The sequence below is a fragment of the Glycine max genome, chromosome 19 (assembly GCF_000004515.6).
Source record: "Glycine max cultivar Williams 82 chromosome 19, Glycine_max_v4.0, whole genome shotgun sequence".
In the NCBI taxonomy this organism is placed as follows: domain Eukaryota; kingdom Viridiplantae; phylum Streptophyta; class Magnoliopsida; order Fabales; family Fabaceae; genus Glycine; species Glycine max.
In genome coordinates, this window is record NC_038255.2 from 3098406 (window position 1) to 3111123 (window position 12718).

A 12718-nucleotide genomic window follows, 5' to 3' on the forward strand; every position below is an offset into this window, starting at 1 on the left:
CGGACACCGGACACGACACGGACACGGACACGTGAACACCTATAATGTCCAAAATATAAAACGTAGTATGGGTGTCGTGTCGGTGTCGGACACTGACACATACGCGTGTCAGACACCGGACACGGCAAGGGAATGGAGTGTCCATGCTTCATAGAACAAATTAACTCTGTGATTTATCAATTGAATCGTGATTTTGTAACTTTTATTATTAAACTTTTAAGTGTATATTGCATACTCATATACGGAGTGTTGTTGCAAATGCAGTGGTTAACACTAGATTAACTCAGTTGATATTCATTTACCATTTGCACATGGGAAGCTTTATATCCCAATGTTACGTTGTACCAGCTTTTGGCATTTCTGATGCCTTCTTCTATATATATATATATATAAAATTTTTAATTGCTGATAAAAAAAATTTGCCAACCCGGATCAATATAAATCAATAAAATTAATGATGAACGTAAGAAGTTTGTATAACAGCAGGTTCTGAATGCTTTTATCTAATGGAACATTCAAATTGACTTATTTGTATCATCATCATTTAACTCTTGCTCCTACGAAATTGATCAATGAATAATGGATCTGCAAGCAACATTACACCAAACTTTTGGGCTTATTCCTCTTGAACAAGTTATAATCCGCTAGTAATCTAACAGCAAATCCATTATTGATATCCTCCACGTAATTACTCATAACCTATGACATCGCAGCAATAATTAGTCTATAGTTAATCATATTAAGGCGAAGAGACACATTCATGACTAAATAGCACAACATAGAATGAGAGTGATTCTAATTAACCGATTGTAAAATGTTTTGCAACACATCTTCAGGAACCCAGGCGAATAGTGGAGGAAAATCTACGTTAATGTCTAATTGATTCTTCATCCAGTTATGCCTTCCCTTCCTTTTCAAATATAAGGCTCCTCTAGCATTGACGTTGAAATTTGGTGGTATGTAATCAGCATTCAAATCTGGAAACTCAACCCTTGTACATTCTCAAACTAATTAAAGTATGGGAGAGTTTTTACACATGTCAACATCCAATTGGCTAATAGACTAACTTATGTGTACAATCATCAAACATTAGGTTTATCTAAATCTAACTTCGAATCAAAAAGTAATAAATTTAAATTTTATCAAGATGAAAAAATTGACAAAATTGTGTAGGAACAGACTGTGAACCTTTAAATATTTATAAGGTTGAAAAATATATTTTAATATTTTTTATAATTGATTTAAGGATTAAATTATTATTATTATTTTTTATAATTTGGGGAACCATAAATAGATTTATACCTAATTCCAGGGATTAAAATTTTTTTAAGCCATTACAAAATTATGAATGAGAAATAAAAAGTTATAGCCACATTATTTGGTAATTAATTTCAATCAAATTTTAACCAATTATTACGAGTATATTATAAATAACGTGTTAATAAAAATGTGTTAGTAGCTTTTCTGTCGATAATTTGGACACCATATACTATTTTAGCTCGAGACCCAAGCTTGCATTGTATTTCATTCTTTTTCAGGAAGAGGGTGACCTGCTCTATAATTTTATTATTGTTCTTTTTTTCTCCTGTTTTCTGATAATTTTATTTCTCGTTCCCGTCATGTTAACCTCATTGAATTGGCATTTACTATAAACCACCAGACAGACCTATAGCTCTGGAAAGTGCTTGTACTTTTCAAACTTTTGAAAGATAGTTTATTACACCCATGTAGCCGTTGATTTGAGTATTTACAGTAAATTTTAGTCTTACTAAGAATCTTTCAGCTACACATAAAGGAATTTATTGTTTTAACTCTTCCTCTTCATAAAACGATTAGCAACCAAGCACAATGCAAGTTCCACATAAGACAATGCGTAATAGGTTTACAAAATTCAGAAGTAAAAAAAAAAAATACAATTGTACGAAGTGATTAATTAATTTATTCATGAATCAATAAAAATTATAAATTAAAGCAACCATATTGCACCCCCCCCCCCCCCCCCCTCTTTCATCGGCCTATATTGAGATTTAAATCTTATTTCAACTCCCTATGAAAAATATCTGAATTTTTTTAAAGAGAAAAGTCATTTTGCCCATCTCCACAGAATTGTAATAATTGATCAGAAAAGTAATTTTGTTAATTAGACTAGTAAAACAGAAAAATGTCTTTATCAAACGTGAAAAAATAAAATGCTAAGGAAATATTTTAATCTTCCATACTGAATGATTGAAAGAATAATTAATTTTAATTATACTCTATATTTAATTATTATACAAATTTGATCTTTCAATTATCTTTTAAACTAATTTAGTCTTTCAATTTTTTAAAATATAATAAATTAAGTCTCTCATCACTTTTTTTTTCTATTGAAAACTTTTAAATTTTTATTTTCTACACATTTTTTTCATAAATTGAATTGATTTAATTGTATTAAACTTTCTTTCTCGCAAAACTCACCAAACAACAACATATCAAACTTCACCAAATTCTTTTACATTCAAAATATCACTTTTCTTCTATTTAAAGTATCACATCTTATTAAACTCTTAAAATTTTATTTCATGTTTTATTCAATTTCTTAACTTTTAAAATTGTTCATTCTTTTTGTTATATATATATATATATATGGGATTTTCTAACATAAAGTATTTTAATAACCTATACCATATTATTTAGACAAAAAACTCAACTACTTCCTTTTTATAATAAATTTATTTAGAGACAATATAATAATTTAATGTTTATATTTTTAAAAGTCATTTATTTCTTTCCTCACTCATTAATAATAGAAAAATAGCGCAGAGGATGCAGTTATAGCCTTGTGGGAGGCATAAGGAATGCCTCATACACAGAGGCTACGGTTCTACTTCAAAGATACCAAGATAAAAGATAAAAAATACACTATTTGTGTTAACATTGTTCACATCCCAATCCCAACATAAATTCCTAATTATTTTAACATAAAATAACATTTTGAGAATTTCAGTTTAAAAAATTGGCAAGAGGACAATATTTGTTTAACTTAAAAAAAGAGGCATGATTTGTTCGTAAAAAAACTTAAAGGAGAAAAATTAACACAATTTAAACCGAAAAGATTAAAAAAAAAAACCCTAAAAATTTCCTTCCTCTACTGCCATTTTGGGAAAAGGGAGAGGGGAGGCGATCATTGGAACGTGCTATTGTTCCGCTGATTACATGTAATGTCTTTAGCTTTTGTGGACACTAGCAATGCACGTTATTTATTTGTTGAATATCTTCGCTAGCAACTATTTTATTTTGTTGCTAAATATATAATATATTTCTTTTATATATATATATATATATATATATATATATATATATATATGTTAAATGGGTGAGTAATAGCGCTGGCAAAGAAGGAGATTGTACAGAGAAACCAGTTATTATAATAATGGTGCGATAGTTTGTGTGGTACGTGTCTAGCACTTTGTAATATAACTAAATGGATGGATCCGCATGTGTGAGAAAAGGCTTATGGAGTGAAGTGGAAGATACCCTTCTCAGGACCTGTGTGCGACAATATGGTGAAGGACAATGGCACTTAGTCCCTACAAGAGCAGGTAATTAATATTATATTGCTTTCATGATATATACTATGCTATAGCTAGTAATAATATATGAACCAATAATTATATATAAAAATTATCAACCAATTTAGTTTTTGAAAATTAAGAAGCATAGTATGCAAATCTTTTGATTTTTCCTTTTTCTTTCTTTCTTTTTGTTCATTTTCTCCATTGCCTTTGACAAAGAGAAATTGGGACCTTGTGGATTAACAATGGTTTTGCATCAATTGCATGTGCACTTGTTATTTACATAGTTGAACTCAGTAAAAAAAAAAAAAAGAAAGTTACATAGTTGAATTTTTGGTGCAGGCTTGAACAGGTGCCGCAAGAGCTGCAGATTGCGGTGGTTGAATTATCTAAAGCCAAATATCAAGAGGGGAGAGTTCACTGAGGACGAAGTTGATTTGATGCAAAGATTGCATAATCTTTTGGGAAACAGGTTGTGTATTTATATTATTAATTTCTGACAAGAACATGCATATCTATGTCGTCATTAATAAATATGATCAATATTATTATTGAAAATTTTGTAAATATAGATGCATTATTTGAAGAAACAGTTTATTCAATATTCAACAAAAAAAAATCATTATATGTGGTTAATTTATTAATCTAAAAGTTGGTTGATAAAGTATTATGCAAGTAAACTAAAGGAACTTATTTAAATAAGTTTCTCTATAAAATTTGTTGCAATAAGACAAAATAAATTCTATTAAAAAAACACTTTTGAACTCTCATTATACTATGATATATTACTATTTATAAATGTCTATATATTTGATTAATAATTGATAGTCTAATCATGTTTTTGGAACCACTAATAATGAAAACAATGTTATCATGAGTTAGGTCACAAAAGTTATATAATTAGATTGAGTAGCATTTATTTTGGCATGTTTTTTTGTGTGTTTGTGAAACAATTTTAAAAAACACACACATATATATATACTAATAAAGTTTTATATAAATTATTTTTTAACAAGAAATTTGTAGAAGTTTTTTTTTTAATATGGTCTATCGGGGATTGAGTTTTCTAAATAATAACTTGTTGCAAGTTAAAATAAATTTTTGTATCTTAACTTTTAAGAAAAAAAAACTAAAATAATTTTTTGTGAAAGTCAGCAAGGATTTAAACATCTCATAGTCTTCCTCAATCTAAACTCGTGTAACAAAAGTAAATTGTATATACATAAAAATGTTTTTGGTAATCCAAAGTTAATATTTTATAATTTTTGGTCCATCTAAATTTATTTATTTTTAATTTTAATCTCTGTAAGTTGGAAATTTTTCATTTTAATTTCTGTTAGTTTTTTTTGTTCATTTTACTTCTTAATTATAAGTTTGCATTTTTTTTTAATCAATTTAAGATTTCACTTTAACATTTTAATTTTTTCATTTATAGTCATCATAAGATCAAACTTATAAATATTAAAATTAGAAAAACATAAATCAACGAGCACTAAAACAAAGCAAATTTAATATCTTACAAGAATCAAAATTGAAAAAAAAGGTAAACTTAGAATAATTAAAAATGAACAAACTCTTTTACAGATCCAATTTTTTTTTTTTAAAAAAAAGTACGAACTTAAAATATCAAAAACATAGTAAAAGTTAAAAGTTAAAAGTTATAACAAAACTTGTATAAGTTCTCGGAAGTTAAAAGTTAACTGAAACTGGATCTTTTGTGTATGTAGATGGTCCTTGATTGCTGGAAGACTTCCAGGAAGAACTCCAAATGATGTGAAAAACTACTGGAACACCTACATTCGAAGGAAGGTATCATCATCTCACAAGGTGGTGATCAATGAAAAGCAAAAGAAAACAACAGTGAAGCCTCATGTGGTGATAAAGCCTAAGGCTCGAACTTTCTCAAGACCTTCACCCTCCGGGTTGAGAGGGAGTAGTGTTCTTAGAGAAGAAGGTGGTGAGAGTGGGGCCAAACACTGCTCAACTCATCATCAAGCATGTGCAGCTTCATCAGAGTACATTAATAATTGGAGTACTGATCAGTGGTGGAAAACTATGATGCACGACAAGGGGGACAACTTAGACAACAACCAATGCTTGTTGGGCTACCAGGATGAGGTTGGGAAGCTCGTGAAAGACAATAATTGTGATGAGAATCTTGCTTCCTTGACAACACAAGAAGGAGAGTTTCTTATAGAAGGGCAAAATTGGAGTGATTTTTTTCTTGATACAAATTTGTGAGATTCGTGATTTTATTTTAATTAATGTACAATAATGGTTGTAAGATTTTATGTATTTATGGTTTAAAATGTAAGAATTTGCTAAACTATATCACAAGTTGTAACAAAAAAAAAAAGAAGAAAAAAGAACTATAAGAGTGAAAGAAATGTAGTAAGATCATACGTACAAATTATATTGTGAGAGCTTCAGTACTGGTACATGCTCATATATGTTCAAAGCATCAATATGTAAGATATTTTCTTGATTGAGTTGACTTTTGTTTCATTGTTATGAAAACAAAAATTAAATATATTTTTTGTCATTGTAATTTAGTATTTTTTTTCATTTCATCTTTGTAACTTTATTTGTTTTAGTTTATGTAAATTATATTTATTTTATTTTATTTTTTTCTTGTTGCGTCAATCTACATTACAAAAATGATGACGTGACAAATAAAATGATGATGTCATCATGTTGTGTGAGCACATAATGTCATACTGTCATCATCATTAATTTGACTAAAATCAAAATAAACACCATTAACATAAAACAAACAGAAAATGACATATTTATAAAAATGAATAAATATGAGTCTCAGATTAAATATTAAATAAAAGCTTAAATATTAAAACAAAACCTCAAATTATATATTAAAATTCATACATTTAATAATATGACGCCCTTACAATCATTTAGTTTTTGTAAATTCCTATCACAAAAAATGACATACCATCATTTTCATTATCACAACCATCATTACTACACTATCATTGCAACTATTGATGTCATCACCATTAGAGACACCATTTCAATTACTCATACCACTACCATTGTCGATGTTGTCGCCACAACCATTTTATTGTCATCACCACTAATATCAACACCACAATTTTGGTTGTTTCTATCACAACCATTATTGTCATTATTGTTGTCTTCATTACCATAACTAGTCATCGCCACCAAAATTACTTAAGGTGGTGATAAGTGCGAGAAAGGTGATGAAAGGGGGAGGAAGGATGGAAACAAAGATGTTTCAAGACAAAGTAGTGTAGAGACAAAAATGTGAATAAATTAATTAAATATTTAAGCATTTATTTGATTTCAATATGTATTTTAAAACTTAAATATTATTTCTTCCCAATAAATACATCCTTTTTTATTTTAGTTCATATAAATTATATTTATTTTGATTTTGATATGTGTAAATTAATTATAAAGTGACACCTATTATTAGCGTGATGACTTCATCATTATGATGTCATCAAAGGGTGATGTAGCATAATGAAATCATTGATATAATGTTCACATCATTATTTTTGCAATGAAAATTGAAGATAAAATAAAAAATAAAATAAACATAATTTGTAAGAATTAAACTAAAAAATTCATAAAAAAAATTAAATTATAAAGATAAAAAATATATTTAAGTCTATAATAAAAAATAATATATCATCGTAAGCGTGAAGTGACGTTCTCCTACATTTACAAGTGATGGAGATTCAAGTAATTAAGTCATCCATGCATTTTACTTACTATAATTAACCATGTTGGATTGTTGGTTGATATGGCATCACCAAAATATGTAAGGCTATGGCCCACACATATGCAACAGGTTAATGATGCAGTTTTTTTTTTTAGAAGGCTAATAATGGAGTTATATTGTTATATGTTGAAAGAAGATGCAAAACTACGTTGGTTGATTTCGAGATATTTTAAGAGCAATGCAACAGGGTCCTTGTAAACATACTATCAGACTTAAGTAAGTATTTCATTTGTTTCTATTCATAAGAAATAAATTTAAAATGATATTTATTTTTTTAATAAAGTATAGATTCTCTATAGTAAATTAGAGTAGTACTTGCAGTAATAAAATCCTTATTACTTAAACTTAAACTATACACCCCAAAAAGGGTATGTCTAATGGCCAAAATCCGTCGGTAAATGGAAATTTTTTACGGATTTCTGACGAATAAAAATTTGACAGAAAAAATAGTCATATGAAATATTAACTGACGGATTTTTTCTATCAGAAATTTCAAAATGATATTTTCCATTGGAGAATTTCCAAGGGCAATTTTCGATGGAAATTTTTCTTGATTATTTCCGACGGATTTGGTGGTCGCAAATTTCATGTGAATGATTTAAGAAAGATTTTTTCGTCTCAAATTTTTGTCGGAAATGTTTTTTAATAAATAATTTATTGTTTCGATTGTTTTTGTTTTTTATCATTAATAATTTAGTAATTATTTTATGCATTTATATTATTTTTCATGAAAATTTGAATTAATACATACTTATAATCGAGGAAATTGTGAAATTGATAAATCTAAAACATAAAGTAAAATAAATTATTAAGTTAAATTAAAAACAAATGTAAAATGTTAATGGCGATTGTCAATATAGTAATATTGTGGTGCTAAGTTAGTAATCAAAATAGTCATCAACAGAGTACTTCTGCTAGTCATATGCCCAGTCCTATTGTTGTTCCTACTGGTGCTAGTGGTGCTGCTAGTCCTGGTGTTGCTGCTGCTAATCCTGGTGTTGCTGCAGAGTTTTTTGTTGTTAATGAATAATGTTTCACACCTCTAGAAGTAGGAACTGAAGGACTACTGACTGAAAAACGCGCATCTCCTCTTTTGATTGACGCAGCTCCTCCCTCAAACGGTTAATCTCTGTAGCATCTTCAGCACGACTATAAGATCCTTGTGTATGCTACATGAAGCTATTATTTCTCTATTTGTAAGTATGAACAAGGTCTCCAGTACCATAAAGTTGTCCCTTATGCTTTGGTCCTGCAACTGCAACCCAACACTGACTCCTAAGTCTTTGTTCTTCATCAAGGTCTAAGGGAGTGAGTTTGGATTCACAAACACTTGATGCAGCAACAGGCCTAGCTTGAGATAGTCTAGCCTCAAATTCTTCCTATAATTCATAAATAATTATTATTCCAATAATATAATAAACATTTTAAAGAAAAAAATATGCAAGACAATGGTCTCACATGTGTCTGTCTAGATCTATCATCGACAAATTGACAAGTATCCTTTTGTAAATGAGTTTGCTGAAATACTTCATCCACATATACTAATCAACCAAGCTCCTCTGACTATTAACAAACATTAAGTGTTACATTAAACAAGTTTAAACTGTAGAAGCAAGCTTCATGATGAATCAAGATTGATTCAAAGAGTTTTGATGATAACAAAGACGATGACAAAAAGTTCAAAAGTCAAGAACACTTATGATAACAAAGATAATGATCTCAAGAATCAAAGAATGAGTTCAAGATTGAATCAAGTACACTTCAAGGATCAAGAGGAAAGTTGAATTCAAGAATCAAAAATCAAGAATCAAGTTTCAAGATTCAAGTTCCAAGAATCAAGATCAAGATTCAAGAATCAAGAGAAGACTCAATCAAGATAAGTATTAAAAAGTTTTTTGAAAAACTTAGTAGCACATGAATTTTTCTCAAAACATTTTTACCAAAGAGTTTTTACTCTCTGGTAATCGATTACCAGATTATTGTAATCGATTACCAATAGCAAAATGGTTTTCAAAAAGCTTTCAAAATGAATTTACAACGTTCCAATTAATTTCAAAATGTTGTAATCGATTACAATGTTTTGGTAATCGATTACGAGTGTGTTTGAACGTTAAAATTCAAATTTAATTGTGAAGAGTCACATCCTTTCACATAAAAGCTTTGTGTAATCCATTACACTAATTTGGTAATCGATTACCAGTGATAGTTTCTGAACAAAATTAAAAGATGTAACTCTTCCAATAGTTTTCAAGTTTTTCTGAAAGACATATCTTTTCCAAATGGTTTTTAAGGTATTTCAAAAGGTTATAACTCTTATAATAGTTTTCTTGACTAGACTTGAAGAGTCTATAAAAGCAAGACTTTGATTAGCAAATAAAAACTTTTTCTAACATTTCTTGAGAACCTCTTTTGAGAAACCTTTGATACTTATTCTTCTTCTTCTTCTTTTTGCCAAAAGCCTTTCAAAAGTTTTCTAGTTTTCTAAACCTTGAAAACTATGCTATTCATCTTTTTCATTCTCTTCTCCCTTTGCCAAAAAGAATTCACCAAGGACTAACCGTCTGAATTCTTTTTGTGTCTCTCTTCTCTCTTTTCCAAAAGAACAAAGGACTAACCGCCTAAATTCTTTTATGTCTCCCTTCTCCCTTGTCAAAGAATTCAATAAGACACAGTCTGAGAATTCTTTTGATTCTTCCATTTTCCATATACAAAAGATTTCAAAGAACTAACCGCCTGAGAATTCTTTTGTATCCCCATTCACAAAGATTCAAAGGTTTAACCGCCTGAGAACTTTGTCTTAACAGATTGAAGGGTACATCCTTTGTGGTACAAGTAGAGGGTACATCTACTTGGGTTTGACTGAGAACAAGAGAGGGTACATCTCTTGTGGATCAGTTCTAGTGGAGGATACATCCACTAGGTTGTCCAAAGAGAACAAGGGAGGGTACATCCCTTATGGATCTTTGCTTGTAAAAGGATTTTTACAAGGTTGAAAAGAAATCTCAAGTACCACTGGTCGCTTAGGGACTGGATGTAGGCACGGGTTGTTGCCGAACCAGTATAAAAACTCTTGTGTGTTTGTCTCCTTCTTCCCTTCTCTTTTAATTTCCGTTGTGCACTTTAATTTCCGCTTTTACTTTTGGTTAAGTTTCTTTTCTGTTCTTTATTTCCTTAACAACATAGTAAAAGTCTTAAAATAGTAAATTTTTAATTAGTAAAGGTTTGTGAATAATTAATTAAACCCCCCATTCTTATGTATTCTGAGGCCACTTGATCCAACATAAACAACTAAGTATTATAATTTTAATGTACATACCAAGCGAATGGCAAGATCCTATAATCTAATAGAACCACCTATGTGCAAACACCCACCTTTTTCATATGCCCGATTTTTTTTTTTTGCTTATGCACACTTGGAACGATACTCAAGTGCATTCCAATGTGATAACAAGTCATTCCAAACACGATCTTCAATCCAATATAACCTTTTATTTTCATTTCGAGCATCCCTAAACATCACAGAAAGTCTATAAGAGATTTTCGAGTTAAAATCTTTTTTAATTTCATTCTCTTCCTCGGGTCTCCAAATCAATTTTCTCTAAAGTATAACAAAGTAATGAAATTGCACACAATAAGAAAAAAATGAATTTTATAATTTCAGTTAAAATAAAAAGAATAGCATTACTATCCATTTCAACCTTTGAACTACTTCATTAAAAGAAGAACAATTTACCTTAAAACGCTGGAAAAAAAGTTCATGATGATCTTTTGGAGGGGCTGGGTCTTCCATTGCAAAATTTATAGCATCTTCATCTGTAGGCATATTAGCTACAGGTAGGAAGGGGCAGGTGTGGATGTAGGTACAGGGGACGGTCCACGTGCATCAACGGAGGATGGAGATGGTGTGGATGCAGGTATCGGAGATGGTCCACGTGCATTAACATGACATAAAGATGGTCTAGCTTCAGTCGAAGGTAGTGATGGTGTAGGTGCAACACATAAGGAGGCCTAACTAGGATAGAAACCGAAGACGGGGATGGGATTAATGATGTCAGACTATCTCGAGGTGGTAATAGTCTAATCATGTATCGTCTTTTCTTTGCAGTTGTCCCTTTCCCATTGGAGTCATTTGACGGGGGTCGGGGAGGGTCAGCACCACCTGATAACATATTTATATATAGAAAAATAATATAATAACATAATTACTAAAATCAATGATATTGGGATTGTTAACTCATTGACAAGTGCACTAAATTGTCCACAGAGACTTTGTTTGTACTTAGATTGATGCAAATCCAAATTACAAGCAAAATATAAGGAATTTAAAATAAAAGATGCAAAAAGATAAAAGATAAGATAAAGATTTAAAAGAAAAGATAAAAAATTTTAAAAAATAAAAGATAGAAAAGATAAAAGATTTAAGTTAAAAGATGATAAAGAAAAAAAAGAGTAGAAGATAAAATAGAAAATAAAATTTAATGAAAAAGATAAGAAAATTAAAAGATAATGATAACAAAAGATGACTCCAGAATGTGATGATGTCGGGATCTAGCCTACCTTATTTGCCTAAGATGTATTATTTTAGATTTTTCTATATCAATTTGGTGAATTTTTCTTACTCACATCTGTTAGAATACTTGCCCCTGATGTCTCACGATGGCAAATTTATCTTACCTATTTATCTCCCAAATGTCTTTGCAAAGACTCCATAGATAAAATACATGAAGTTCTAATTCTAGATGTTTGTTTTGATGCATATGCATAATGCAATCACTCTATGTCTAGCAATGATTTTATTAGATACCCATTCATTTTAGTTCTTTTAGAAATTACTCTCTATCAAACGACTAATCCCTAAAATTGATGTACGTAAGACCTTCCCTATATTTCTATTAAGGATTACACTTTGTCGAACACCTAACTCATGCAATGATGATTTATACATGAAATTAAAATAAGAAAGGATAATAAGAAAGAAAACACCTGTTTGCATCTATAGATATAAAACATACAATACATCTTTTGACTTTTTAGGTCTGCTAGACCCTAACTAAAGATTTAGCCTCTCATAGTCATAAGGGGCCTTCCACTTGAAAAGGGTATAAAAATTGATGAAGGATAATGGATGGAAAAAGGACAATAAAAGAAGGATTTCTCCTATTTGAGATACTCAAACTTAAGATGTATTTATTAGAGAGCTTTGAGTCTCTGGGTGGATCTTAATCCCTCATTTTCATATCTGTGGATAAAAATAATTGCTAAATAAATATTTTTAAGCAAAAAATATCAATTCCTAATAAATAATAAAAATATCAATTCCTAATATTTAAGCAAAAAATAATTGCTAAATAAATATTTTTAAAGATATTTTCAATATATTTTTATTATCAAAAATAGCTCA

At 29.6% G+C, this 12718-nt stretch overlaps 1 protein-coding gene across 1 annotated transcript; it reads left to right on the plus strand.

Moving 5' to 3' along the window:
• The first annotated feature begins 3367 nt into the window (after positions 1–3367).
• Positions 3368–6010, plus strand: LOC100306270 (transcription factor MYB114). Its single transcript, XM_003554851.3, has 3 exons — positions 3368–3581; positions 3897–4026; positions 5282–6010. The coding sequence occupies exons 1-3, from the start codon at positions 3464–3466 to the stop codon at positions 5793–5795; spliced, it is 762 nt and encodes a 253-aa protein (XP_003554899.1). The 5' UTR covers positions 3368–3463; the 3' UTR covers positions 5796–6010.
• Positions 6011–12718: the final 6708 nt, after the last annotated feature.